Source organism: Mirounga leonina, unplaced genomic scaffold (genome assembly GCF_011800145.1).
Source record: "Mirounga leonina isolate KUSES-001 unplaced genomic scaffold, KU_Mleo_1.0 Mir_166, whole genome shotgun sequence".
Taxonomy (NCBI): Eukaryota; Metazoa; Chordata; class Mammalia; order Carnivora; family Phocidae; genus Mirounga; species Mirounga leonina.
In genome coordinates, this window is record NW_023270418.1 from 33,573,567 (window position 1) to 33,601,511 (window position 27,945).

At 42.1% G+C, this 27,945-nt stretch overlaps 2 protein-coding genes and 1 pseudogene across 14 annotated transcripts in view; 1 reads left to right on the forward strand and 2 right to left on the reverse strand.

Annotated features, from left to right (window-relative positions):
- PPP6R3 (protein phosphatase 6 regulatory subunit 3) overlaps positions 1-27,945 on the forward strand; it is a 137,398-nt gene that overhangs the window by 638 nt on the left and 108,815 nt on the right. The window contains exon 1 of one of the 13 annotated variants that reach the window (XM_035013450.1): positions 20,425-20,468. The exons of the other annotated variants lie outside the window; for them this stretch is intronic. The gene's annotated coding sequence lies outside the window, so the exon portion shown is untranslated. Of the gene's footprint in view, positions 1-20,424; positions 20,469-27,945 lie in introns of those variants that run through there. 13 annotated transcript variants of the gene reach the window in all.
- LOC118016327 lies at positions 9,242-10,847 on the reverse strand (annotated as a pseudogene).
- LOC118016157 (methylmalonic aciduria type A protein, mitochondrial-like) lies at positions 14,783-16,133 on the reverse strand. The gene is given in 2 exon segments (XM_035013461.1): positions 14,783-15,646; positions 15,648-16,133. Coding segments are annotated over 2 exon segments (1,263 nt in total). The 5' UTR covers positions 16,119-16,133; the 3' UTR covers positions 14,783-14,854.

Below are 27,945 nucleotides of genomic sequence, written 5' to 3' on the forward strand. Positions count from 1 at the left end.
GCGCCCAGAGAAGTTCTCCCGGGCGGGCGGCGCTAGGGGCGGGCGGCGGGGCCGCAGCGGAACTGGTGTTTTGCTCGTTGACGTCCGCCGCCTGCCGCGGCGGCGGCGGCGGCGGCGGCGGGCGGGGCGCGCCCCTAACCCGGACGGGCCCCGTTCCGCTGCGGCCCCGCCGCCCGCCCCGAGCGCCGCCCGCCCGGGAGAACTTCTCTGGGCGCGGGCCCGGGAGCGTGTCACGTTGAGGCGGCAGCTCGCCGTGGACTCGCGAAGGCCATTGTTGGGACTCCGCTGTGCGGGAAACAAGTTCTGTGGGTTTCTGCGCTTTCGCCGCAGAGCCGTCGGCCTACGCAGAACCCGGCGCGGAGTATTGAAGTAGCCTTCCGAGCGATTTTTTAAGTCCGGTGTTGAGACTCGGATGTCGACCTGGTCGCGAACGCCTCCCCGCGAAGATGAGCGAGGGGGGTGGTCCTTCGAGAGGCTGGAGGTACCTCCCTCTTAAAGAAGCCCGTTCGCCGTTAAGTTGGAGGGGTTTCCTCCCAGACCCTGCGTGCGCCCATCACCAGGTGGACTTTGGGTTGCAGGTGCGCGGAGCGAGTCCTCGGACGTATCCCCCTGTCCTGACGTTTCAGCCTCAGGCTTTGTGTAGTTTTCCCGGCACTTACCGTTTCCTCCGTGGGTCGGCTAGAGCTTTGTTTATGTTTTGCTTCTGTGGGAGGGACACTCGGTGGTGGTTTTCCTTTCGTCCCCACAGCACTTGTTTATGTGGATATTGTCCCACCTTGTAACAGTGTGACGTTTACTCTGATTTTGCCCTCAAGGTCATGGGGCAGGTAGGCAGCAAGTGGGAAAGGGACTCGGGATTTCCAGCCGCTGGAGTGAGTGTCTCCTAAGTGGTGGTGGTTCCGCTTTCTTTACTGTGAAGTTAGATTGCTGGGTTCGGGTCTTGGCTCCACCACTTTGTAGCTCTGTGACCTTGGACAAGTTACTGCACCTCTCTGCTTTCCCTGTAATGTGACAATAATAATAGCGTCTGCCTCATAAGTGTGTCGGGAGTAAATGGACTAGAAACGGTGCCTGGCATGTGTAGTCAGCTTAGTGCAATTAGTGGCTATTACTACTAATTTAAATTTGATTTTTAAATATTTAGATTACCGTTTGGAAGTCAAATGAGTGTTCAGGTGACTTGGTGACTGTCTTTAGAAAGCTCTGTGTGTTTAACAGTCAGTTCTGAGAAAATGAACTGGAAGTTATTTTAAGTTTTTCAGGAGAGGGGTGGTTGAAGATTCATTAAATCACACATGTTTTGTGGAGCAATAAATTAGTGGTGGTACCTCAGAATGTTTCCTCTAAGAGGTGGTTAAATGAAGAAAAGTCCATCAAGAGCTCTGGTCAGATTCTGCTCTTACTTCCCTTGGGATAAACTAGGTCCTGAGTGTGTTTGGTCCCCGTTATCAATTCCAAGGTTTCTCAGTGTACTCCTGGGTTATTGAGGTTTGAAAGGTTGCTGTGTATTGAGATACACTTCAGTGAACCTAGTTCGGGAGATAACTGTTGTGCATGGATGCTTTAGAAGCTGTTTGGCCTTTCACTGTGTCTGACTGGGGAGTCCAGAGTATCTAACAAAATGCCATCGACTCAGTCATACATATACTCACAATCTTTTAATTCCTGCCCTATGCTCTTTTCCCTGGTACTCTTGAAATCATGCTTGCCTGTCCCTTGGTATTATTGCTTGGGACCTGGCTTGCTTTAATTGCACTGGGGAAATGTTTTCCCGCAGTTTTGAGTAGAGGTGAGCATCCTGCTGGTGTAACTTAAGGAGATGAAGAAGATTGTTTTGGATCAGAAAACTTTAGCTTTTGTGTAAAGTAAAAACAAAAACTTGTAAAACTTGTAAAAACAAAAACTTGCTAGTTTGAATTAACTGCTTGAGAATATGAGAATCATACCATAGCTGGACAGAAAATGAATGGTAAAATTAAGATTTGACAGGGTGAGGTTCATTTCTTTAAGATAATTTGTGTATCAGGTACAAAGGTATGTGCTTATTACAGGCAAAAATCTCCCCCCACCCCAAGTTTGTATTTAAATTCCACGTAGTTGCCATACAAGAATCTCTCCCTTAAAACAGTATTTGTCAGGATCGGTATTTAGTTTGTTGCTATCATGAACTTGTGTCTTGCAGTTTTATATTTTGGGTATTTGAGAGGCAGCATGAGTGTATATTGGTCTAAAATTTTAGTGTTTTTAATACCCCTAAGATGAGTACATGGTCGTGACAATGAAGTTCTTCTAATCATCTGCTCACCTAAAACTCAGCATTGAGTTTATTTCATAAAAAGCACAAGAAGCTGTGGTTTGCTCCTCATAAGTCAATATCTGAGTCCCCATGTGGGCTGAGTAGTTTGTTAGCTACTTTTCTTAAGTGCGATGGACTGAAAAAATAGGCCTGGGCTCTTGGCTTTAAGCAGCTTTCTTATTTCTTTTTTTCCCTTAAGAGAACCTCAAGTAATTGGTTTTTTGTTTGCTCTAGATAAATGTTTCTCAATTGGGGGGTGATTTGCCCCCAAAGAAACATTTGGCAATGTCTGGAGACATTTTTGCTTGTCATACCTGTAGGGGTGGGCAGTATGCATCCTGGCTTCTAGAGGGTAGAGACCAGGGATGCTGCTAAGCATCCTGTAATGCGCAGGATAGCTCCCTAAATTATCCAGCCCCAAATATTAATAGTGCAGAAATTGAGAAACCCTGTTCTAGATAGATGCTACACTGGCATGCATTAGAATCATTTGGGACATCTTTAAGACCGTGGATGATGGACCCCACCTCTGGAAATTTGTGATGGTTTTGAGAATGTATTTTTAGAAAGCTCCCCAGCCAATACAGAAGTGCAGCAAGGTTTTGGAACTGCTGCTCAAGACCATGTATATTAATGACTACTTGTGGGTCAAGGAATCTTTCAGGTGATCTGTGAGCTCTGTCTCTGTGGTCCCTAGATTCTACCTTAGAGATTACTTAGTAGCGGGGAGAGACGGTATACATACATTATTTTCAGGTGCCTGAAGACTGAACTTTAAAAGAATTAATTTTATATAATTTAGAAACTTTTTTGCCTTTACCTCATGAAAATATATTACCATATTGTGCTGAAACTTAGCAGCACTCTCGGGTGTTTAGGGTTGTTTGCTCTTACTCCTGATAACTTTATACTGTGATTTTTGAGTTTTATATCCTTTGCTCTCATCCTGTGAATCAGCTGTCAGTTCTGGTTTTTGATGCCAGCTTCATCATTATCTTAAAACCCTTTGTAATGAAGACCTGTTTCAAGAGTTAGCCCTGGGTCCGTTTGCCAGTTCTGCCTTTTGAAGGCGAGACAGGCGTACTCCATGCTTCACATTTAACACAGTGACCCTTGCCTGCTAGTAAAAGAGGGGTTCCTCTGGGCCCTGGACTCTGGCCCAAATGGGCGAGTGTTTTTTCCTCCCTGGGGGTGGAGGGGATGAGGTTTAGTGGTAGAAGGGCAGAGGTCCTTTTCTCACACATACTTACAATTTAGATCGTTTGGTTTATTGAATGAAATAATATTAGTTTAAAAACTATACAAATTTTCAGCAACTGAATGTTAGTATCTGGATACATAAAGGAGAAGATCGTGGAGGCACTTTCTAATCTTTCATCCTGAAATTCAGGTTATGGCTGTTGTTGAGAATGACAAGTGAACCCCTCCCCCACCAGCTTCTTCTGATCTTCATTTATTTGATCAGCAAATATAGTAATTGAATCCAGGAACTGTATTAGGGATTCACTCATGAACAGGCACTTAAGGACTTGCAGTCTAGAGGGAGAGGTAGCAGTTATAAAAGGGATGCAGTTTTGGCTGGGAGGCCAGGTAACAGAGCTTGTTGGAATTGTACATAGCGTAAGTAAGGAGGCTCCTCAAGGAGGCCCTACAGGCCTGGGAGGAAAGAGTTTAGGTTTGCTCCTTTGCTGGTTGAGTTTGCCAGAAGTCTCTTACCAAGTAATAAAGTAGTTACACCTTTGTGTCTTACATGTATTAAGCGGTTACTTTGACTTGCTTGGTTTGGTGTGTTTTAGAAAGCAATGCCATTGTTCCTGTGCTGGGAAGCTGTTTTGTAATGACAGATAGGATTGGTCTGTATTGTTTTTTGCTCCATAGATGTTGATTGTCAGTCAGACTGGGAACACTGACAGCTTCCATACTGATCAGAGGCTTGATGTAGGTTCACGCCAAATGTCTTGAGCATCCTTGAACTTGATTGTGCCACCAGTGGGGATGGTTTTGTTTTGTTTTGTTTTGTTTTCCTGCTGCAGTTGGACCTAGGCTGACTGGAGATTTGTTTTTATGGCCTTTTGACTTTTGCTTAGATTTAGTTGCCACAGAAACCCTATTTTCTTCCTCTTACTCCCCATTTATTTATTTTTTTACTTGGAGAAGGGAGATAGTTACTAGTCGGATCAATACGCAGTTTATTTCAGGGTTTGAATGATTATGCACTGCCATCTGGATGCCAGGTAGATCAGCTAGTGAAGAAGCAAGTAAAAGGGAAGGGAACCTTGGCAGTAGTTGAAAGGTTTCTCACCTTAACGGGGACATTTTCATGTCACGGACTTGGCAAAGATCTGGGTTTACTCTGAGCAGAGGTGTTTTTCCTCTTGTCACTTAGAGCTGGCTAGTGTTGACCTGTTTTATAAGTAATAATGAAGACTACATCGTCAACTGTGAATTTATACAAATAAAGTTTGATAGGTTCTGAACATCTTTTTACTGATAGAAAGAAGCTCTGATTTTGTACTTCTTGGTGACTCTGGAGAAAGCTAGGGTTGTATTTGTTCCAAAATTTCTTACGGTGGGACTATATATTGACTTGGAATGGGTTGTGTGCCCCAGAGGTTGACTGCCATGAAATCTGATGACCTAAAGGAAAGATGAATTAAAGATTGTTATTTTGGAACATTAGAAGAACAAAAGAGCTGCAGAAATAGGAGTCTGACTGAATGTTGATTTAGATTTGGAGAAAGCTATTTGGATTGCTCGTTGGAGCCTTGAGTTCCTATACCTGGATATAAATCAACAACAGTGCTGAGGTCAGAGACCTACGTTGGCAAGAAGAGAAAGGAAAGCTTACGTGAGAAGGCAAGGCACCTTGAGACTCTAATTAGGGCAAGTAAGCATGTGTGTGTCCTACCCACTAAGGCACGCTCTGTGGTGGCCTGGTATAGTTCATAGACATTGGCTGGACCTTGGTGAGATCTGGTCTTGTGGTCCATAGATGGGAGATGTGGCAGGAAGAACAGTGAAAAGTACTGAGTTGATTGGCTGTTTTGGGGCTTCCTTTCTTGAGAGTCATGGTCTTGGAGCTGAAACAGACCTTAGAGGTCATTGATTCTTAGAGAAAAATATAGGTCATGCTGGAGAAGCTGACAAATCTCAGTTCCTGGATGATTCCTTAGGGTTTTGGTGGCCCCACTAGACCACAATTTCTAGTGTCATTTATTTCGAGAGTGACATCACAACTGGATCTCACGAGAGTTGAGATTAAATGCTTAACTTCTGAGTTGTTTCCTTTTGGTGGTAGTACTCGTCAGGTTTCTGTCATTGTAGTAGGCGAGGGGATAGTGTCTCCAGTTTTCTTTTGTTTACCTGGAGATACACAGGGTTTCTGTTGCCTCTGGACAATGGGCACAACTCATCTGCCTCTGTTGCCTGCAAGCAAGACCCAGCCCCTTCTGATTAAAGAATGCTCTTTCCACTATGGACCTCTCATCCTCGATTTATTACACCCTTACATGGATTCAACAACTATGCATTTGGCACCTATCATAGGCGTAATGTTTTAAACTAAGGGAGTTTTCACAGACTAATACTGTTCTCTTTCCCCATTCAGAGTATATTGTAGAGGTCAAGAGTACATAAGGATCTAAAATAGCTGGCTTTGAATTCTGGTTCCCACAGTCTTCCAGCTGTGTAATCCTAATATTAGATCACATCTTTGTTCCTTAGTTTCCTTATCTGTGATATGAATATTAAATGTAAACTGATTAGCACAATGCCTAGCACAGAGTAGTAGTAGTATTAATATTATTACTGTTATTAGTCTTCTTCCTAACAGTAGAAATAAGTACAGAAATGACTCTCATATAAGTTGCAGTGAACGTCCTAAAGAAGCGAAATGGAATATTGAGGGATCTTAGAGAACCTTGCGGTCTGACTAGCTGCTCTGGGGAGGTCCTGGGTGATAGTGATATAGGTTAAGAGAGGTTATGGAATTAGTGTTTATATGCAAGTTGTTTTTTTCTTTCCATATTTGGATCATGTTATATATGCTTTACTTAGGTAAATGTGATAATATTTTCTTACTTTGATGAGAGTAGAGATCATAAATTTGAGGTTTTGCATTTTGCTTTCTAAAATAGTCTTTAAAATCTCTCTTTCTGGCACTTATGACATTATTAAGGTAACTCCATTTGTTTTAGAGTCTCCTATGTTACATAGAATCATATTTTTCAGTGTGCTGTGCTCTTGAAGAAAATTAAGTATGCCTTGAGGGATTAATGCATTTTAACAGATGATTGGATCTTTATTTTTTCTTAACAGATTCCACATTATAACTAGACAACACTTTTCTTTTTTGTTTTTTCTTTAAAATATTTTACTTATTTGAGAGAGAGCAAGCACAAATTGGGGGGTGGGGGGAGTGGGAGAGAGAGAAGCAGGCTCCCTGCTCAGGGAGAGCTTGATCCCAGGTCCCTGAAATCATGACCTGAGCCGAAGGCAGACGCTCAACTGACTGAGCCATCCAGGTGCCCCTGGACAACACTTTTCTGTAGAGGGCCATTTAGTAAATATGTTAGGCTTTGCAGGCTGTGTGATCTCTATAACTACCTGTCATTGTGATATGAAAGCAGCCATAGACAACATGTAAACAAATGAAGGTGGCTGTTAGGGCGCCCGGGTAGCTCAGTGGGTTAAGCATCCGACTCTTGCTTTCCACTCAGGTCATAATCTCAGGGTTGTGAGATCAAGCCCTGCCTCAGGCTCTGCACTGTGCCTGGAGCCTACTTAAGATTCTCTCCCTCTGTCCCTCCTCCCCCCCCACCTCTCTCTCTTCCCTCTCAAAAAAAGAAAGAAGGTGGCTGTCTTCCAGTAAAATTTTATTTACAAAAACAGGGCGGAGTATATAAGTACCAAATAACCAAGTTGTACATTTCAAACGAATATGATATTGTTAATTATAAGTCAATGGAAAAATAATAAAACTATTCTGAAGACCAAGACCTCACTCTCTCTCTCTCTCACACACACACACACACACACACACACACGCACGCACACGGTGGGCTGGATTTGGTCTGTCCTGCTCTAATCTTTATTTTAATTTGTTATGAGATCCTGTATTCAGAGAGTATATAGCGGCAAGTGTAGGTACTATGTGTTAAAACCAGCAGCTGTGTACCCACTAACCAGCTTAAGAAAGAGAATGTTACCACTGCCTTTGGCTCTCTGTCCTGCCTTGCCCTCTTCCTCTTCCTCTCTAGAAGGCAAGCACTGCCCTACATGTATCAATGTTTTGCTTTCTGGTGTTGCCATATGTGAATGTATCCTTATATAATGTAACTTAATTTTTTGCAAGTCTTTAAACTATATAAATAGAATCATTTTATTCTGTGACTCCCCCCTCCCCCACATTGTTTTTGAAATTCCTTTATTCAAATGTTCGAGTACTTATTAAGTCTTAGGCACTGATGCTGGGTATGTTAGCATGAGTAAAGCAGACAAGTCTCTGCCTTCATGGAGCTTACATTTCAGTGGGGAAAGACCGTTAACAGGTAAGTCAAAGATACAGCAGTAATATGGTGGGTGATGTAGCAGGGAGAAAAGTGAAGCAGGGAAGTGGGTGGCTGGAGGCTGTGTGAAGATTGAAAGGTGGTCAGGGTGGACCTCCCTGAGAAGGGGGCCTTCGAACACAAGGAGGTGCGGGAGGGAGCCCTGTGGCTGCGGGTGGGGTTGGGGTGGAGGTGTGGGAGGAGCCTTCCAGGCGGAGCCCTGCTGGCAGTGCTAAGAAGGGTTGTGCCTGCTGTGTTGAAGGGACACTGGAGAGCCCTGTTGGCTGGAGCAGGAGAGCCCAAGGGAGAGTGGCAGGAGGTGATGCCAGAGGGGGTAGCGGTGGTCCTTGGGAGCCAGTCACACAGGCCATTGTTAAGGATTTTATCTTTTTCTCTGAGTGAGATGGGAAGTCATTATAGTGTTTTGAGCAGAAGTGTGACATGAGATCTGATCTCTTGTTTTCGGAAGGACCCCCTGAAGCTGTCAGGATAGCTGTCCCTGTGCTGCCACAGGATTCAGCAGAGCAGTGATGGCAGCTCAGGCTGAGGGGCACAGGGTGGCCGTGAGAAGTGGTTGGGTTCTGGATGCATCTTGAAGGCAGAGCTGACAGGGTTTGGGGACAGATTGAATGTGGGCGTGAGAGCAGAGTGAAGGATGGTACTGGGGGCTTTGCTTGCAGTGGGAGTTGTCATCTGTGAAGAAAGGGAAGACTATGGGAGGTGTGGGTTGTGGACGTCACATCAAGAGTTGGGTTAAGCTTGGACATGGGGAGTTTATGGAGCTTTTAGAGAGCCAGCCAGACACATGCCGGATTAAGGTGTCTGGAGTTGAGGGGAGAGGTCTGGGCTGAAGCTGGAAATGTGTGAGGCTTCAGTGTTAGGATGACCCTTGAGCGCCCTGAGGTGGAATGGGGGCACTGAGGAATGAGGACTGAGTCAGCAGGGACAACAGGGAAGGGCCTCCTCTGAGGTAGAGGAGGACCAGGCTAACAGGTTGTCTGTGAAGCCAAGGAGAGTGTCATAGAGGAGGGAGGGAGAACCTGTGCCCACTGCTACTGCCCTCAGGTCAAGTAAAAAGAGGGCCAAGGCTTGTTGGGCGGCTTTGGCAGCGTAGAAGCTGCTGACAGCCTTGACCAGAGCAGTGCCCACATGGTGGTGCTCGAGAAGCCTGGGGAGGGAGGGTTCACAGAGGATGGAAGGAAGAGGACAGCAGGTAAAGTTCTTTCATGGGCATGTGCCATGACACTGAAGGGAAATTTGGGACCCTTGAGCAGGTTTTGTTGGGATGGGAGAAATTACAGCATTTTGGTGACTGTGGTAGGAGATGGTTCCTTACAGAGTGAGCAACCCAGTGAAGCGGGAGGTGGACACGAGCTGGAGCCATGCTCCTGAGAAGGCCTCAGGGAATGGGCCGAGAGCCCGTGGGCTCCTCCTTGCTGAGAGTTGGGAGAGCAGGATCGGGGAGCTGGGGTAGTGGGAGCGTATGGACATTCTCCTCTTTCTTTTTCTCTCCTGGTGAAATAGGGAGAAGTTAGCAGCAGTCAGTGAAAATTAGGGTGAGTGGGGGCTGGTGGGGAAGGGGAGAGAGGGGAAGGTATGGAAGTCTGTGGGAAAGTAAGACTGAATGGGTCAGCACCACAAAGAGGCCGACCTGAGGGGAGTGATCCTGAGTTTAAAGTGAAAACAAACCGCACTTGTTTTACGCTGTGCCACAGTGGTGTTGGGGTTGTGGTTTTCCTGGACCGTAAGTGGCAAAGCAAGAGAAGGTCGGGGAAGTGATTGTAATGGTGGCGGGGACATGGAATTGCAGCTGGGAAGGGAGGGTGTGTAGACGGGGAGGTTTGACCATAGTGGTGCATGTAGCTGTACTTCATTCCTTTTCACTTGTGTTCTGTTTCAGACTGGGTGTATCTCATTTAATCTTTGTTCAGTTATTGGAGGATAGGATTGTTTCCAGTAAAGAAACAGTGCTGCTTTGAACAAATGCAGAAACATTTCTCCAGGGTATAGAGGGAGGAGGGTCAGAGGGAGAAGCAGACTCCCCGCCGAGCAGGGAGCCCGATGCGGGACTCGATCCCGGGACTCGATCCCGGGACTCCAGGATCATGACCTGAGCCGAAGGCAGTCGCTTAACCAACTGAGCCACCCAGGCGCCCCTGTATCAGGGTTTTAATTTCTCCATGTCCTTACCAACATGTATTATTTTCCTTTAAAAAAATTAATAGTCATCTAGTGGGTGTGGATTGTGGTATCTCATTGTGGCTTTGATTTGCCTTTTCTTAATGACTAGTGCTGTTGGACATCTCTTCCTGTGCTCATTGGCTGTATGTCCTTAGAGGAAAGTCTCTTCAAATTCTTTGCCCATTTTTATTTATTTTTATTTATTTTTGCATAGTTATAATGATTTCTCTGTTTACGAAGTTAAGCATCTTTTTGGTATTTGGATTTCCACTTCTCTGAAATGCCTGCTTGTGTGGCCCCCCTCCCCCCCGGAGTTGTTTGGTTTATCTTATTTGTAGGAATTTGGTTTTTTTCCTCTCTCTCTCTCTCTCTTTTTTTTTTTTCCCCAGTTTGTCTGTGTTTTATTGACGCCAGTGCTCAGGCTTTGACCGCGTACTTGTTGCAGCGGGTACAGCCGCTTCTTCTGCTGCTGCTGCTTGGTCTTCAGGTTCTCCTCGTGCTTGTTCAGCCGGCGGCGCGTGGCACGTGTCTTCTTGGGTCGCAGATCCAGGGGCTTGTACTTCTTACCCTTGTAGAATTTCCTGAGGTTCTCTTTCTGCATCTGGTTGATGACTGTGAGAACACGGGCAATGGATTTGTGAACAACTCGGATCTTGGAGAGCTTGGAAGCCGCGCCGCCTGTCACTTTGGCGACGCGCAGCTGGGACAGCTCCACCCTTCAGGTCTTCCAGCTGTTTAAGCAGCTCCTCTTTCTTCTTGCCGCGAAGGTCTCGAGCCTTAATCTTGGCCATGTCTGCACAATCCGCCGCTGCTGCCGCCGGAAAGGGGCCCCCCCCTTTTTTTTTTAAAGTAAACTTTACGCCCAACGTGGGGCTTGAGCTCATGACCTCGAGATCAAGTGTCGCATGCTCCATGGACTGAGCCAGCCAGGTGCGCTTGTAGGAATTCTGGTATATTCTGATTAATAATCTTTTATTAATTATCTGTGCAAAAAATACTTTCCCCAATATATGACTTGTCTATTTACTGTGTTTATGGGACTTTTAAAAAAGTGTTTATTGAAAGCATGGAATAAAAGGGCAAAAGTAGATCTCCATGTCATCTGATCTTGCCTTTCTGGCCAGGTAGAAGAGGAAACTGACTTTTGGTTTATAGGAAGTTGTCTTTTAAAAAATTTTACAGTTTTTCTCCCTACGAGTTTTACACATCTTTTGTTAGATTTATTCTTTGGGTATTTTATAGTTTTTGTTGCTGTTTGTAATGATTTTTAAGTTTTCTATTTGCTGCTAAATGGCAGTGCACCTTTATATGCAGCTCTTCTTTTTATTTTTAATAATTTTTTCAAAAGATCTTGTAAAAAAAAGATTTTATTTATTTATTTGGCAGAGAGAGACAGCGAGAGAGGGAACACAAGCGGGGAGAGTGGGAGAGGGAGAACAGGGAGCCCGAGGCAGGGCTCGATCCCAGGGCCCTGGGATCATGACCTGAGCCAAAGGCAGATGCTTAACGACTGAGCCACCCAGGTGCCACTCTCTGACATTTTAAAATTACTGACTTGGTTGCTTTAATATTTACAGGATCATTAGAGTCTTTATTTTTCTTGAATCACGTTTGGTAATTTACATTTTCCTAAATTTATTTTGTATTCATTTTCAAATGTATTGGCATAAAATTTTAATTTCTTTTAAATCTGTGAATTTGGAATTAATCACTAATTTTTAACTTATTAAACAGATGCTTAGGTCTTTAACATTTGGCTTTTTCATATACTTATATGTACATACACTTCTAAGTAAAGTAGTAATTTCCATTTAAATAACACTTTGGCTGCATCTCAGAAGTTTCACTATGTAGAATTTTTATCTTTTAGTTCTGAATATATTCAGATTTTCATTGTGATTTCTTCTTCGACTAAAGAGTTTAGAAAGTAATTGAAAAATTTTGGTGTATTTTTGTCTTAATCTTTGTTATTGATTGCTAACATATATTGTGTTAATAAAATGTGGTCCAGTGTGATTTTGATTTTTTTGAATTTTGCTGAGGCTGTTTTTATTGGTGTCTGGTTTGTGGCAAATTTTTATCCGTATTCAGTGTCTCTGTGCCAGTGTGTTTCTGGTTTTAAGGTGAGGTTTTTCCATAGGTATTAGATGAAATGCATTAATTGAATTCACATTCAAACTAGTATCCTTAACTACTTTTGTCTGCTGTTATGTCACTCAGAGGGGTGTTGTTGAAGTCCCTTGTTCTGATGGGAGACCTGTCACATCTCTGTGGTGCTCTCAGGTTTTGCTTTGTGCCTGTAAGTTTAGAATCGTTCTGTCTCTCTGGGAATACTTTTTTTTTTAAAGGTTTTATTTATTTATTTGACAAGAGCGAGAGAGGGAACACAAGCAGGGAGAGTGGGAGAAGGAGAAGCAGGCTTCCTGTGGAGCAGGGAGCCCGACACGGGGCTCGATCCCAGGACCCTGGGATCATGACCTGAGCCGAAGGCAGACGCTTGACGACTGAGCCACCCAGGCGCCCCTAGGAATACTTTTCTAGTAAAGTATATTTTGTTAGATATTGGTGTCGCTGTACCAAGTGACTTTTGGTTAATGTTTGCCTGATACTGTTTTTCTGCCCTTTCACTAACAAGCTTTTTATGGCTTTAATGTTTTACATGTGCCTTTTGAAAGCAGCACTAGCTAGATGGCAGTTTTTTAAATTTTCTTTTTTTTTAAAGTAGGCTCCGTGCCCAGTGTGGAGCCCAGCCTGGGGCTTGAATTCAGGACTCCAAGATAAAGACCTGAGCTGAGATCAAGAGTTGAATGCCTAATTGGCTGAGCCACCAAGTGCCCCTAGATTGCATTTTTATAATTTGACTTTATTTTTTTAATATGTTCAGTTAGCCAACATATAAGTACATCATTAGTTTTTGATGTAGTGTTTAACGATTCATTTAGTTGCGTGTAACACCCAGGGCTCATCCAACGTGTGCCCTCCTTATAGTTTGATTATAAACTGATGAGTTAGTCCATTTATGTTAATTGTGATTAAAATACTTGGTTTATTTCTACTGTCTTATTTTCTGCTTTTTAACTTGGCTTTTTTGTTGTTCTTTTTCTTTTCCTATTATTTTTTTTTAAAGGTTTTATTTATTTATTTGACAAAGAGACCGCGAGAGAGGGAACACAAACGGGGAGTGGGAGAGGGAGAAGCAGGCTCCCCGCTGAGCAGGGAGCCCGATGCGGGGCTCGATCCCAGGACCCTGAGATCATGACCCGAGCCAAAGGCAGACGCTTAACGACTGAGCCATACAGGCGCCCCTTGCCTTATGTATTGTGGGATTTTTTTTTCTTCTTCACTCCTGTCCACCCCTTGTGCCCATACCCCATAATATGGAGATGAGACACTGCTCTTCTTGGTAATCTTAAGACATTTCATGTTTAACTTACAGCCTATAGTTAATCTCTTTACCCTTATGAGAGCTCCCAAATGTGCTAGTCTGCACCTTTTCCCAATTTATATGTTGCCTTTAATGGTTTTCATTTTGCTGCTTTTTTTTTTTTAGTTAGAAATAATTTTATTCAAATGTACATACTTGTAACTACCATCAAACTGTATAAAATATATTCAAAGAATTAACTATAGCAGATACCTTAAAGACAATCATAAAATATCACAAGAGCATGATGGTAGTCATAAGACCATGAGAGAAAATTCAACGTACATATAAGACTTATACAGCTTCAGGTATTTATAACTAACATAATAACAGCAAGCAGCCTCTGGGTATTTCCTGTGTACCACCACGGTAGCAAAAAGCTTCTCCTGAGTTATCTTATTTATCCTCATCAACCCTATAAAGTTAACGTTGTCAGTTCCCTTTTAGCAGGGAAGAAACTGAAACTCAGAGGTGGTAGGTTATTTGTCCAAACTTAAACAGGTAATGAGTGACTGATCTATGTTGAAAGTTTAAACCCACCCAGTTCAACCCCAGAACCCAAGCCCTGTGCCATGCCTCCTCTGGGAACAAAACTTGTTCCTCCTCATCAGGAGTAAGGCAGATTTTTAAGATGCTAATATGAAGTCAAATGACCAAGGAGGAAGAGAAGCAAAAGTCTTTGATAATATTCAAACTGAATAACCTTTGAATCATTGTGACCTCACTTGGGTCCTTTGAGGGTGTCCTCCAACTCTTGGGGATTAATGGGCTACATGATTTGCAGCTGATTTCTCCCAGCTCCCTCTGGGCTCTCCTACCTATCATGGGGGTGTCCACAAGTCTAGACAAGTAGACTTTAAAACTGTGTTCACATCACTACACATTCTACTTGTTTTGTTACTCATGTACATGGCCATTTCAGAAATTCCTAGAATAGTCTGGTACACTAAGTATCAGTCATGATTTTCAGCTCCTAGTAACCCATTGTGTGTGATTCTGGCCTGAAGTAAGAATTTAGACATGTGGTTACTCTTGCTTACATTTTCTCTGGAAACTCAGAGAATATAGAATCAAAGAAAACATTTAAGGTACATAAACTTTTTCTGTTCTCATCAGCCTTCTCTGCTTGTGACTGATGAGAAGGAACTCTCCGACCAGCTACCATGCCAGGGTGTAAGAACAGAAAGAAGTGTAAATCAGTGACATGTAACAGGTATCTTGTAAATACTGCCCGGGGCCTGACCTTTGCCGGCCATATCTAACATTCTTCCACTTTTCAAGCACGGTTCACAAACGAGGCCGAGGGCAGCACAAATGAATTACTGAAAATATAAGCATTCAAGTGACTTTTAATATTAAAATACTTTATGAAATGATCTATAAAATCATTGCATAGGATAAATTTCCTTAGCCTCCGCTTTTAAAAGTTTTCAACAACACATCTGCTGCTAGTCCTGGGGACAGGGCCCCACTGAGAACCTTTTTTTCCAGAACAGGAATCTGTTCCTGGATGGTGGGATGGGTCCTGAAATGTTCTAACACGCTTTCCTGAGTGAGATTCCACATCCAAACTTTCTGCTGCCTCTGCCGCTTGGCCATCAGCTCCCCACTGGCGAGCATGAGGTCCTGGAACCCTCTCATCTTATCCCACATTTCAGTGATGCCCTCTCCGCTTCTGGCGGAGATACGAATTACCTTTGGTCTCCAGACTTCTGAGCGTTTGCGGGGTAACTTCAGTGCACTCACATACTCAGCCTGTATCCTTCGAGCCGGCACAATCAAGTCTCCATCAGATTTCGTTATAGCCACCAGGTCTGCCATCTCAATTATACCTCTTTTGATACCCTGCAATTCATCTCCTCCTGCTGGTGGCAGTAGTAAAACAAACATGTCAGCCATATCCGCAACGGCAAACTCCGACTGGCCCACACCTACGGTTTCAGTAAGAATGATGTCATATCCCCCTCCTTCACACAACAGAATAGCTTCATTTGTGGTCCTTGTCACACCTCCTAAAGTACCGCTGGTAGGAGATGGCCTGATGTATGCATTCATATCTCTTGATAACTCAGTCATTCGGGTTTTATCACCTAAGAGTGATCCACCACTAGTACAAGAAGAAGGGTCCACAGCTAGCACAGATAATTTGTGCTCTCTCTCAGTAAGCATTTTTCCAGAATACTCTATAAAGGTTGATTTTTCCAGCACCAGGGGGCCCAGACAATCCCACTCAAAATGCTAGTGGTTTTCCTTTATTTATTTGTTCTTGTTCTCTGTGGTAGACTAATACTTTCTGAAGAAGCACCTGGGCTAACTCTTTTTTCCTCTTGTGTGTTGATTCTATAAGAGTTACGGCCTCTGCTAAGCAGGCCCTGTGCCCTTGGATTAAACCGGTATAAAGTTTATCCACAAATCTTTGTTCTTTATCAGAAAGTTCTTCTGTGTGTTCCTTTAAGGTTGTTTGTACACATAATTTTCTCTTTAAACCATTTGACAACAACATCCATTTTGTACAATGGAGTCCAAGAGAATTAAATGGCCGAGCACAAGGGATTCCTGATCCGAGATGAGTACTTGAGTGAAAGATGAAGTGGTAGCGACGGAAAGGTGTTCTTAAAAGGCCTTTTAGGAAACGCTGGTGAGAATGTTGCAGTAGCATGGGAATATTCATTTTGTTTGTAACTGCAGAAAACACAGGTTGCTTTTTGGCTCAATGTGATTTGTGACTCCCGGACGACATGGAAGTCCATTTTGCTGCTTTTAAAATCCCTTTTTTAAGGGGCGCCTGGGTGGCTCAGTTGGTTAAGCGATTGCCTTCGGCTCAGGTCATGATCCTGGAGTCCCGGGATCGAGTCCCACATCAGGCTCCCTGCTCAGCGGGGGGTCTGCTTCCCTCTCGTGCTCTCTGTCTCTCATTCTCTCTCTCTCTCTCAAATAAATAAATAAAATCTTAAAATCCCTTTTTTAATATGTTGTTATTCTTGAAAGGCAGTTTTTTGCCTAATACCCAATTCTAGGTTGATGATTATTTTCCCTTAGCATTTTGACAGTATTTTCTGTCTTTTTCCAATTGTTGCTATTGACATTAGTTAGAAGTTAGTGGTCAGTTGTTCCTTATCCAGGAATTTGAGTTGTTCTGTACCTAAAGCACTTGTTATGTTGGTCAGTCCAACAGATATGTTTAGTGTCTTTCATTTTTAGGTTAGCGGCCTTATCTGTTATTTTATATTATTCTTTGTGTCTTATTACCTCTGAATAACTGTGTACCAGATACATGTTTTGCATGTATCAGTCAGTATTCAAAAGACGTGAGAAGTTACAAGTATAGAGGATGTTCGTTTTGTTATGAACTAGCAAATACGAATTTTTTCCTATGTTGGTGTGGAGTGGTCCTGTGTCAGTAAGGAATTTCTTAGAGATTTTCTACTTCTTCACATTAGTTAGCTCATTTTTATATCCAGAAATGGGAAAGATTTCAAAGATAATTGCCTTTTTAAAATGGGATCATTTGGCGTGCCTGGGTGGCCCTGTTGGTTGGGCAGCTGCCTTCGGGTCGGGTCATGATCCCAGGGTCCTGGGATTGGGTCCGCGTTGGGCATCCTGCTCAGCGGGGAGTCTGCTTCTCCTTCCCCCTTGGCTCTTTCCCTGCTTGTGCCCTCAGTGGCTCTCTCTGTCTCTCTCAAATCTTAAAAAAAAAAAAAAAAGGGATCATTTGTTAGAAAACAATTATGTGGACCTCACATGTGACTAGCCAAGTACAGAACACCAAAAACAATCTGGAAAAGGGATGTGGATCAAAATAGATTATGAGCCAAGGGAAAAGGGAGAGAGTGCATTTTAGCATTTATAACACATGGCCTATTCTGAGGGAGAGGAGGCACTGTTCTGTACTTATTTCTTTATATTAAGTCTTTTCTTTTGTTGACTAATAAATGAAAGAGGGACAATCAGAAACAAAAGAGGCATCCAGGGGTCTAAGGGTATGTAGGCTGGGCTAGGGTTGGAACTCACTTTGTGGCCCTGTGGTTTGCAAGGCCTTGTAGATTGTGGTCCTGCTTCTGCCACAGCCCTCCTTGGAGAGGGTTGGGTTTGGTGCCAACACTGCTGATATTGGGAGCAGAGACTTAATAGCTACTTCTAGTCCTATCCCAGTGGTTTTTCAATGAGGACAAAGAGTTTGAAATGCATAGACAGTGTAACTATTGTTTCCATCAAACTTCAAAAAATAAAGCTCGATAATCTTCTGGGGTATTGAGGAAAGAATGAGAAAGAATTATAGGGAGCATGGGGTGGAGAGAGAGTTGGTTTAGCAGAATTGTTGCGAGGATTAAAAATAAACATTACTGGGCATGTTTATGTTTCTCCAGAAAAATGTAGAGGAAGTCCATTCCTGCCATTTACCATATTGTCAGGCCGGTTTTTCAATTCTTGATGTCACTTACTACTGACTAGCCTCCTGATTAGTGTAAACCTTCAGCAGGGGCATTACATGCTTACATGCTTTACCCTGGTAGGTGTAAATTGTGTCTCTTCCTAGCTTGTTTGCCCTGTGCCTGTTATTAACGTTACCACTTGTGTTTGATTCATTACATGCGTTATTTTTAACTTTTTCCCCTCAGGGTGAGTGTGGGATGTTCATCTTTCATATCAAAAAGGAGCCTCTTGGGAGGGAGGGAGGCAGTCTGGCCAGAATGGTTTAGAGGAAGGGTGGATTAAGTTCATGAGAACTGGATTGGACCCTTGGTTTGACCAGATTAGCTGTCTGACTGGGCACGTTATTTCACCTTTCTGAGCCCATTTCTTCACATGTAAAATGGAGATGTTAATGTTCTCCTCCCTTTTCCATAGAAAATAACTTTGGGTAATTTGAATTTATGGGTGTTTTTTGCAAGTAGTTTAGTGTAGAAGTCACAAATTTTCACAGAACAAATGGTTCAGGCCAAACTGATGTTCTTTTTTTAAAGATTTTATTTATTTATTTGAGAGAGAGAATGAGATAGAGCATGAGAAGGGGGAAGGTCAGAGGGAGAAGCAGACTCCCTGCTCAGCAGGGAGCCGGATGCGGGACTCAATCCCGGGACTCCAGGATCATGACGCGAGCCGAAGGCAGTCGCTTAACCAACTGAGCCACCCAGGCGCCCCAAACTGATGTTCTTAATGATTAATAGCTTATTTGATGAACTTTTACTGGCTCTGATTTTAAAATTTTGACTAGAGGTGTAGGATATTGTGAATTTTTCTTTTTTATTCTATTGCTATTTTTCTGTTTGGAATGAAAACTCTTTTTTTTAAATGAAATACGTGATTATATTTGTTTTGGAAAAAAGTAAAGTCATAGGTAATACCAAACTCTCTTCTGATCATCTTCTCCTGATCCTTTTCCACATTCTGCTGTTAATAGTTTTGTGTCTGCCTTCTTGATTTTTTTCTGTGTATTTGTGTACTTATATATGTGCTTATGGAAGCTATACAGAGTTGAGAATATACACATTTTTACCACTCATCACTTCTCACTGAGTCCCAGCGGCATGGAGAGCTCTCTGCCTCATTCTCTGTGGTCGCTGCATGGTGAAAGTGTCCACTGCAGCCGTTTCCCACATTGGTGGGCTTTAGAGGGTTGTTTTTTTTTTTTAATTGCCAGTAATTCAGCTTGCTTAGTTTGGTGTAATAAAGTACTTTGTTCTTAGAAGCTTTTAGAAGTACACTGTTTGCTGCAGAAATAGGTAAATGCTAAATTATAAGCTGGATTCTTTTGTTCTTTGTTGTTTGCATGTAAAATACAACTGTTAAGCAGTGGAAAATACCTTTTTTTTCCAGAAAACTTTTCATTTATCTCCTTTTCAAATAATGTATAACATACGACATTTTTTTTTTTAAAGATTTTATTTATTTATTTGAGAGAGAGAGTGAGAGAGAGAAAGAGCACAAGAGGGGGGAGCAGGAGAGGGAGAAGCAGACTCCCTGCCGAGCAGGGAGCCTGATGCGGGACTCGATCCCGGGACTCCAGGATCATGACCTGAGCTGAAGGCAGTCGCTTAACCAACTGAGCCACCCAGGCGCCCTAACATACGACATTTTTAAGCTCCGTTAAAAATGAACATTTATTTAGCAAATCTTTTTAATTGTAAAATACAAATAAGATTTATTTTTAAACAATTTAAAAAATTCATAAGCTTTATTTCATGGAGCAGTTTAAGGTTCACAGCAAGATTGAGGCCAAAGTAAAAAAGTTCCCATATACTCCCGTCCCCCAGTAATCCCCACCATGGACATCAGCCCCAGAATGGTACATCTGTTACAATCCGTGAACCTACACTGGCACATCATTATCCACTGCAAATCCACAGTTTAGGGTTCACTGTCAGTGTATATTCTGTGGGTTTTGACAAATGTAGAATGACATATATCCACCATTATAAGATCCTACAGAATAGTTTCACTGCCTTTGAAATTCTCCGTATTCTGCCTGTTCTTTCCTGCCTCCCACCTTAACCCCCAACAACCACTAATCTTTTTATTGTCTTTAGGGTCTTGCCTTTTCTAGAATGTCATAGTTGGAATCACACAGTATATACCATTTTTGGACTGTTTTTTTTTTTCACTTAGTAATATACATTTAAGGTTCCTTCATGTTTTCATGGCTTGAGAACTCACTTCCTTCTAGTGCTGAATAAATATTCTGTGGTCTGTATGTACCACAGCTTATTTATCCATTCGCTTACTGAATGACATCTTGGTTGCCTCTGAATTTTGGCAGTTATAAAGAGAAAAGTTGCTATAAACATCTGTGTGCAGGTTTTTGTGTGAACATAAGTTTTCACTTCATTTGAATAGATAACAAGCACAGTTACTGGATTGTATGGTAAGGGTATGTTTACCTTTTTGAGAAACTGCCAAACTGTCTTCCAGAGTGGCTGTATCTTCTTGCGTTCCCACCAGCAGTGACTGAGAGTTCCTTTTGCTCCACGATCTTGCTAGCATTTGGTGGTGTCAGTGTTTTGGACTTTGGCCATTCTGATAGGTATGTAGTGGTATCTTTATTTATTTACTTATGTAGATTTATTTATGTGTGTGAGAGAGACACACACACAAAAGCAGGGGGAGGGGCAGAGGGAGAGGGAGAAAGAATCTCAGCACACTCCCCACTCAGCATGGAGCCTGACACAGGGCTCGATCTCACAACCCTGAGATCATGACCTAGGCTGAAACCAAGAGTTGGACGCTCAACTAGCTGAGCCACCCTGGCAACCCCCCCTTTTTTGTATCTCATTGTTTTAAATTGCAATTCGCTAATGACATACGATATTGAGCATCTATTCATATGCTTATTTGCCATCTGTATATCTTTTTTCTTTTTTTTTAGGTAGGCTTCTTGCCCAGGGTAGAGCCCAACGTGGGGCCTGAACTCAGGACCCTGAGATCAAGACTTGAGCTGAGATTAAGAGGCAGACGCTTAATCAGATGAGCCACCTAGGCATACCTGTATATCTTCTTTAGTGAGGTGTCTGTCAGGGTTTTGGTGTTGTATTTAAGAAGTCATTGCCATAGCCCAAGCTTTCTTAATTTGGACTGGTATAACAAAATTCAAAGACTGGGTGGCTTATCAACAACAGAAATTTATTTGGCACAGTTTTGGAGGCTAGAAATCTGAGATCAGGGTGCAAGCATAATCAGGTTCTAGTGAGGACTCTAATTTATTGCAGACAGGCATTTTCTCATCATATCCTTATATGGCCAAAAGAGGGCAAGGGAGCTCTCTGGTGTCCCTTTTATAATGGTACTGATCCTATTTATGAGGGCTCCACCCTCATGACCTAATCATCTTCCAAAGGCTTCACTTCCTAATACTGTCACCTTGTGGGTTAAGATTTCTGCATATGAATTTTGAGGGGACAAAAATACTGAGTTCATTGCACAACATCATCTAGGTTTTATCCTATGTTATCTACCGGGAGGTTTATGGTTTTGCATTTTATATTTAGGTCTATGATCTGTTTGGGGTTAATTTTTGTGAAGAGTACAAGGTCTGTGTCTAGATTAATTTTTGCATGCGATGTTCCAGCACCATTTGTTGAAAAGACTATCTGTTCCATTGTCAAAGATCAGTTGATTGCATTTATGTGCATCTGTTTCTGGGCTGTTTGTCCTGTTCCATTGATCTGTTTGTCTGCTCTTTTATAGCACCACACTGTCTTGATTATTGCAGCTTTATAGTAAGTCTTGAAGTTGAGGAGTGCTAGTCCTCCAACTTTGTTCTTTTCAATATGGAGTTTGCTGTTTGGGGTCTTTTGACTCTCTGTGTAAACTGTGAAATCAGTTTGTCAGTATCCACAATATAACCTGTTGGGATTTTGATTGTATTTGATTGGAATTGTTCCTGATCTCAGTAGGAAAGCTTTGAGTTTCTCACCTTTAAGTATGATGTTTGGTGTAGGTTTTTTGTGGATGTTCTTTATAAGGTTGAGAAGCTCACCACTATTCCTAGTTTGCTGGGAGTTTTTAGTCACAAATGAGTGTTGGATTTTGTCAAATGCTTTTTCTGCATATATGGATATGATCATGTGATTTTTTTTTTTTCTTTAGGCTGTTGACATGAATTACGTTAATTGATTTTTGAATGTTAAACCAGTCTTGCATACCTGGGATAAATCGTACTTGGTTTATAATTCTTTTTATATGTTGTTGGATTTGATTTGCGTATCTTTTGTCAAGGATTTTTGCATCTGTGTTTATGAGAGATACTGAACTGTAGTTTTCTTGTAAAGTCTTTGTCTGGTTTGGATACTAGCATAATGCTTGTCTCATAGAATGAGTTAGGAAGTATTCCTTCTGCTTCTGTTTTCTGGAAGGGATTGTAGAGAATTGGTATCATTTCTTCCTTAAATGTTTGGTAGAATTCATGAGTAAACCCATCTGGGCATGGTATGTTCTCTTTTGGCAGGTTATTAATCACTGATACATCTTTTTTAATAGATAGAGACCTAGTCAGATTGTCTATTCTTGTGTGAGTTGTGACAGATGGTATCTTTCAAGGAATTGGTTCATTTCATCTTGGTTATCACATTAGTGGCCGTAGAATTGTTCATCCTTTGGTTATCCTTTTTTTTCCCCCCTTAAGATTTTATTTTTAAGCAATCTCTACACTCAACGTGGGGCTTGAACTCATAATCCCAAGATCAGGAGTTGCACGCTCCTCTGACTGAGCCAGCCAGATGCCTCTGTTATCCTTTTATCTGGAATGAGATACCCTTTCATTTCTGATATTAGCAATTTGGGTCTTTTTTCTTTTTTCTTTTTTTTAAGATTTTATTTATTAGAGAGCACAGGTAGGGAGAGAGGGAGAGGGAGAAGCAGAAGAATGTGCTGAGCATGGAGTGGGGCTTGATCTCAGGACCCTGAGATTATGACCTGAGCCAAAGGTAGACGCTTAACGGACTGAGCCACCCATGCTCCCTGGGTCTTTTTTCTTTATCCTAGAGAAAGGCTGATATATTTTACTGATCTCCACCCCCCCCCCCCCGAGAACCAGCTTTTGATTTTGTTGATTTTTCTCTTACTGATTTCTGTTTTCAGTTTCATTGAGTTCTCTAATATTATTTGTTTTCTGCTTGCTTTGGAATTAATTTGCTCTTTATCTAGATTCTTAAGGTAAAAGCTTAGTTTATTGGCTTTAAAAAAAATTTTTTTTTTTTAAGATTTTATTTGATAGAGAGACACAGTGAGAGAGGGAACACAAGCAGGGGGAGTGGGAGAGGGAGAAGCAGGCTTCCCGCGGAGCAGGGAGCCCGATGGTGGGCTCGATCCCAGGATCATGACCTGAGCTGAAGGCAGACGGTTAATGACTGAGTCACCCAGGCGCCCCTAAAATCTTTTTTAATATATCTTTTAGGTGCTATAAATTTCCCTCTAAGTACTGCTTTTGCTGTCCCCCAAATTTTGAAATTTGAAAAAAATTAAAAATTTTTTTAAAGTTCTCTTGAGATTTTTTTTCTTTGATTCATGTCTTCTTTACAGGTGCTGTTTAATTTTCAAGTACTTTGGGGATTTTCCAGATCTCTGTTACTGATTTCTAGTTTAATTGCATTGTGGTCTGAGCAGACACTGTGTGATTGCTCTTCTTTTAAATTTGTTACAGTGTATGAGAGACTATGGACACTGAGAAACAAACTGAGGGTTCTAGAGGGGAGGGCGGTGGGGGATGGGTTAGCCTGGTGATGGGTATTAAAGAGGGCACGTATTGAATGGAGCACTGGATGTTATATGCAAACAATGAATCATGGAACACTACATCAAAAACTAATGATGTATGGTGATTAACAACATAATAAAATAAAATTAAAAAAAAATTTGTTATGGTGTGTTTTATGTGTGTTCTGTCTTGGTGAGTGTTCCACGTGAGTTTAAGAAGAATGTGTCATTGCTGTTGTTGGATGTAGTCTGTACATGTGAGCCTGGGCCCCCGATTGAACTCAAGTGCTTCTCAACTTTTTCTCTCCTTAGATGGGACAGGATGGTTAGAAGGGTCTGAAGTTGTGTATTTCCCTTCCTTCAGATGGGGTAGGCTCTGATAAAATAGTTTCTGCTGAGGACAGAAAAGAACAGAAAACTGGCATATTTCAGAATTGTTCTCTTCCCCTCCCCCCGCCGGAAGCAGGAGATTTTTCAACTGTATTCACTCTTAAGACCTGGTAGAACTCCTGGAGGTAAAACTCCCAATCCTCCTGGCTTTTCTAAGTCTGTGAGTTGGTCTACGACCATACCACCCTAAACGCGCCCGATCTCGTCTGTCAGTCTGTGAGTTGTTCTCACTGAGCTGCCAGCAGTTTGTTGGTTTTAGTTCAGGTTTTCCTGCCCTGGTGGTAGGTCCATGGGAGGTTTTGGTTCACAGGTCTCTGCTCTGGTAAGTTGTCATTCTCTGTATTGGCCTTTCTTTCTCCACAATCTTGGGGGCAGCAGTTTGCCTTATGACCGAATTTCTCTGATGACCCTAAAAAGAACTGTTGATTCTTTAGTTGTTCAGCTTTTTACTCTTGGCGAGGACAGAGTGGCAGCTTCGAAGCTCCTTACGTGCTGGACGAGAAACTGGAAGTTCCGTTTATGTGTCCAGTTTGTGTCCAGTTCATCGGCATCAAGTACATTAACATTGTTGTGTAACCTTCACCGCTGTCCATCCTCAGACATGTTTTCATCTTCCCAAACTGAAACTCCATACCCATTAAATAAATTCCTCTCCATTCCCTCCCTGCCGCAGCCTCTGGCAACCAGCATTCTACTTTCTGTCTCTACAGAATTTGACTACTCTGAGTACTTCATAGCAGCGCAGCCAGATGGTATTTGTCCTTTTGTTGAGTGACTTCAAGCATAGTCTTCGAGGTTCAGCTGTGTTGTAGCACGGATCAGAACTTCTGCCTTTCGAAGGCTGAATTCTGTTCCGTTGTGTGTGTGTGTATGTGTACACCACATTGTGTTTAGTCATGTGGGTACTTGCCTCCATCTCTTGACTATTCTGATTTATGTACTACAAATGCGGGTGTGCAAATATCACTTTGACCATTGTGCTTTCAGTTCTTTTGGGGTATGTACCCAGAAGTGGAATTGCTGGATCATAAACTAATTCTGTTTTTACTTTTTTTTTTTTTTTGCAAAACTACTGTACTATTTTCCATAAAAGCTACATCATTTTACATTCCCAGCAGCAGTGCACAGAAGCTCCAGTTTTTCCTCTTAAGCACATCTTTTTGAGTACCTATCTGTGAGCTATAGAAAGGTGTTTAAAACACTATTTTTGTTTAAATCTTACTGGCAGCAAAAGCCAGGGAAGAGTTTTCTCTGTAGAATTTACAAGTTCTCTGACACTATATTTTCTTGGTTTTCTTTTTACCATTTATGGCCTCCTTTTTAATTTCCAGGATAGTTTCACATTTTGTTCTTCAGCCTTTATTTTCCACACTATGCCTTGTGCAATCTCTAGTTTCATGGCTAAATTTATCAGGTATGTGCTAATGGTGCTCAGATCCGTCTCTAGCCTTGATTTTCTGTTGGGTTCCAGCTGCCTGCAGAGAGCATTCTCATTCATAATCTTTCCGTCCCCAACTCAGTTATGAACCTAGTAGGGTAAGGATTAAATACTAGGACCTTGAGTCCCGTTACTGCCAAATCCTAGTTGTTTGAGCTCTGAGCTTTGGTTTCCTCTCTTGCACAATAGCAATGATATATGTATGAGGATTAAATGATAGTTCATGTTATTATCCACATTACAGCATACATGAGTTGTAGTTAGTAAGTATAACCATAGTTACTATTATCCTTTGTACAAATAATTTTCTCCCCTTTTTGATAAAATTCTTTTTAATTTTCATGAGATTATCTAATTAAAAGGTACTGTCATTTTTTTATTTTTTAAAAGATTTTATTTATTTATTAGAGCATGCGAGTGAGCATGAGCAGGCGGGGGTAGGGGTGGGGGGAGGAAGGGACAGAGGGAGAAGCAGACTCCTCACTGAGCAGGGAGCCCGATGTGGGGCTCGATTCCAGGACCCTGGAATCATGACCTGGGCCGAAGACAGACGCTTAACCGACTGAGCCACCCAGGTGCCCCATAATCTTGTATGTCATCATATTCTTTAAAAAGCTCGCACCCATTTAGAGTGTATTAGTGATAGAGGAATATCCCTCTTTCCCCATTCTCCCATCAGTTTTAATTAGTTCTAATTATTTTTTGTTTGCTGATTCATGGGATATAAAAGAATACCTCATGGATTTTTTAATTTCAAAAATTAGCCATGGTAAGTGTTTTTCACATGTTAGCTTATGTTTTGATTTTTTTTTTTCTTTTTTATGAATGAGTGCTCTGTTCAGATCTTTTGACCATTAGGTTTCGATCTCCTTGGTTCCCCAATAGGCATTGTATAAGCTTAAAAATTATCCCCTGGTGTTTTCAGTTTACTCCCATCCACATTTTGAAAGGACTTCCTGTTCCTTTTTAATTTCTGTGCTTTATAACATTTTTCCTCTCTGGGCTCTGTTTTATGGTCATCACACCTCTGTAGTTGAGAAATAGGCTTATAATAAGCCCCCCAAAACACAGTTATATCAGATAAGTTTACTGCAGTATGATCTTGGTTGGGTTACTTAATTTCTTAGTGTTAGTACTTTCAATTATAAATGGAGTTATGAGAAATAAATGTGATTTATTCACCAAAATTTTGGTGTGTCTGCAAAATACCAGGTAGGAAGATGTTTAAGAACATTTAAGAACATCACATTAGCCCCTCTGTAAATGGTGCAGCTGTTGCAGTAGTTCTGCGTGTAGCATAAGCTTCACTTTCAACAGTCTGGGAGGTGGCGTGATAGGAGGAAGAGCGGGCATTTCCAAGTCCCTGGCCTAGCCACTTGCTTGGTTTGTGACCTCAGTCGCTCACTGTCTTTGCACCTCAGATTGCCTACTTGTTTGTAAGAAATGATAGAACTTATATGAGAATGCATATGAATACACTTGGTAAAGATAGATTCTACCGTTATTTTTATTTTTATTTTAAAGATTTTATTTATTTGACAGACACAGCGAGAGAGGGAACACAAGCAGGGGGAGGGGGAGAGGGAGAAGCAGGCTTCCTGCCGAGCATGGAGCCCCATGTGGGGCTCAATTCCCTGGGATCATGACCTGAGCCGAAGGCAGATGCTTAACAACTGAGCCACCCAGGCGCCCCTCTACCATTTATTAAAAACTACTTTTTCCTTCACCTTTCTTTCTTTCTTTTTTTAAAGATTTTATTTATTTGACAGAGATACAGGGAGAGGGGGAATGCAAGCAGGGGGACTGTGAGAGGGAGAAGCAGGCCTCCCGCGGAGCAGGGAGCCTGATGCGGGGCTCCATCCCAGGACCCTGGGATCATGACCCAAGATGAAGGCACACGCCCAGTGACTGAGCCAACCAGGCACCCCTCACCTTTCTTTGCAAATACATATTGTATCTTATAATCGCTTTATTGAGACATAACGCACAAATATAGTTCACACACTTAAGCATACTGTTGATTTTTTTTTTAGTATATTCACAATGTGTGCAGCTATCACTACAATCATGTCTAGATTATTTTCATTATTTGAAGAAGAAACCCCATATTTTTTAGCAGTCACTCCCATTTCTTTCCCATCCCCTTGACCCCTGTAATCACTGATCTACTTTCTGTCTCTATGGGTTTGTCTATTCTGGACATTTCACATAAATGGAATCATAGAATATATGGTCTTTTGTGACTGGCTTCTTTCCCTTAGCAGTGTTTTCAAAGTTCATGTGTGTTATACCATATACCAGTACATTTTTTTTTTTGCTAAATATTTGTCTGTCGTATGGAAATACCACCTTATATTTATTCATCAATCAGTTGATGAATATTTGAGTATTTCTACTTTTTGACTGATGAATAATGTTTCTGTGAACATTCTGTGTGTACAAATTTTTCTGTGGACACAGACTTTCATTTCTCTTGGATATA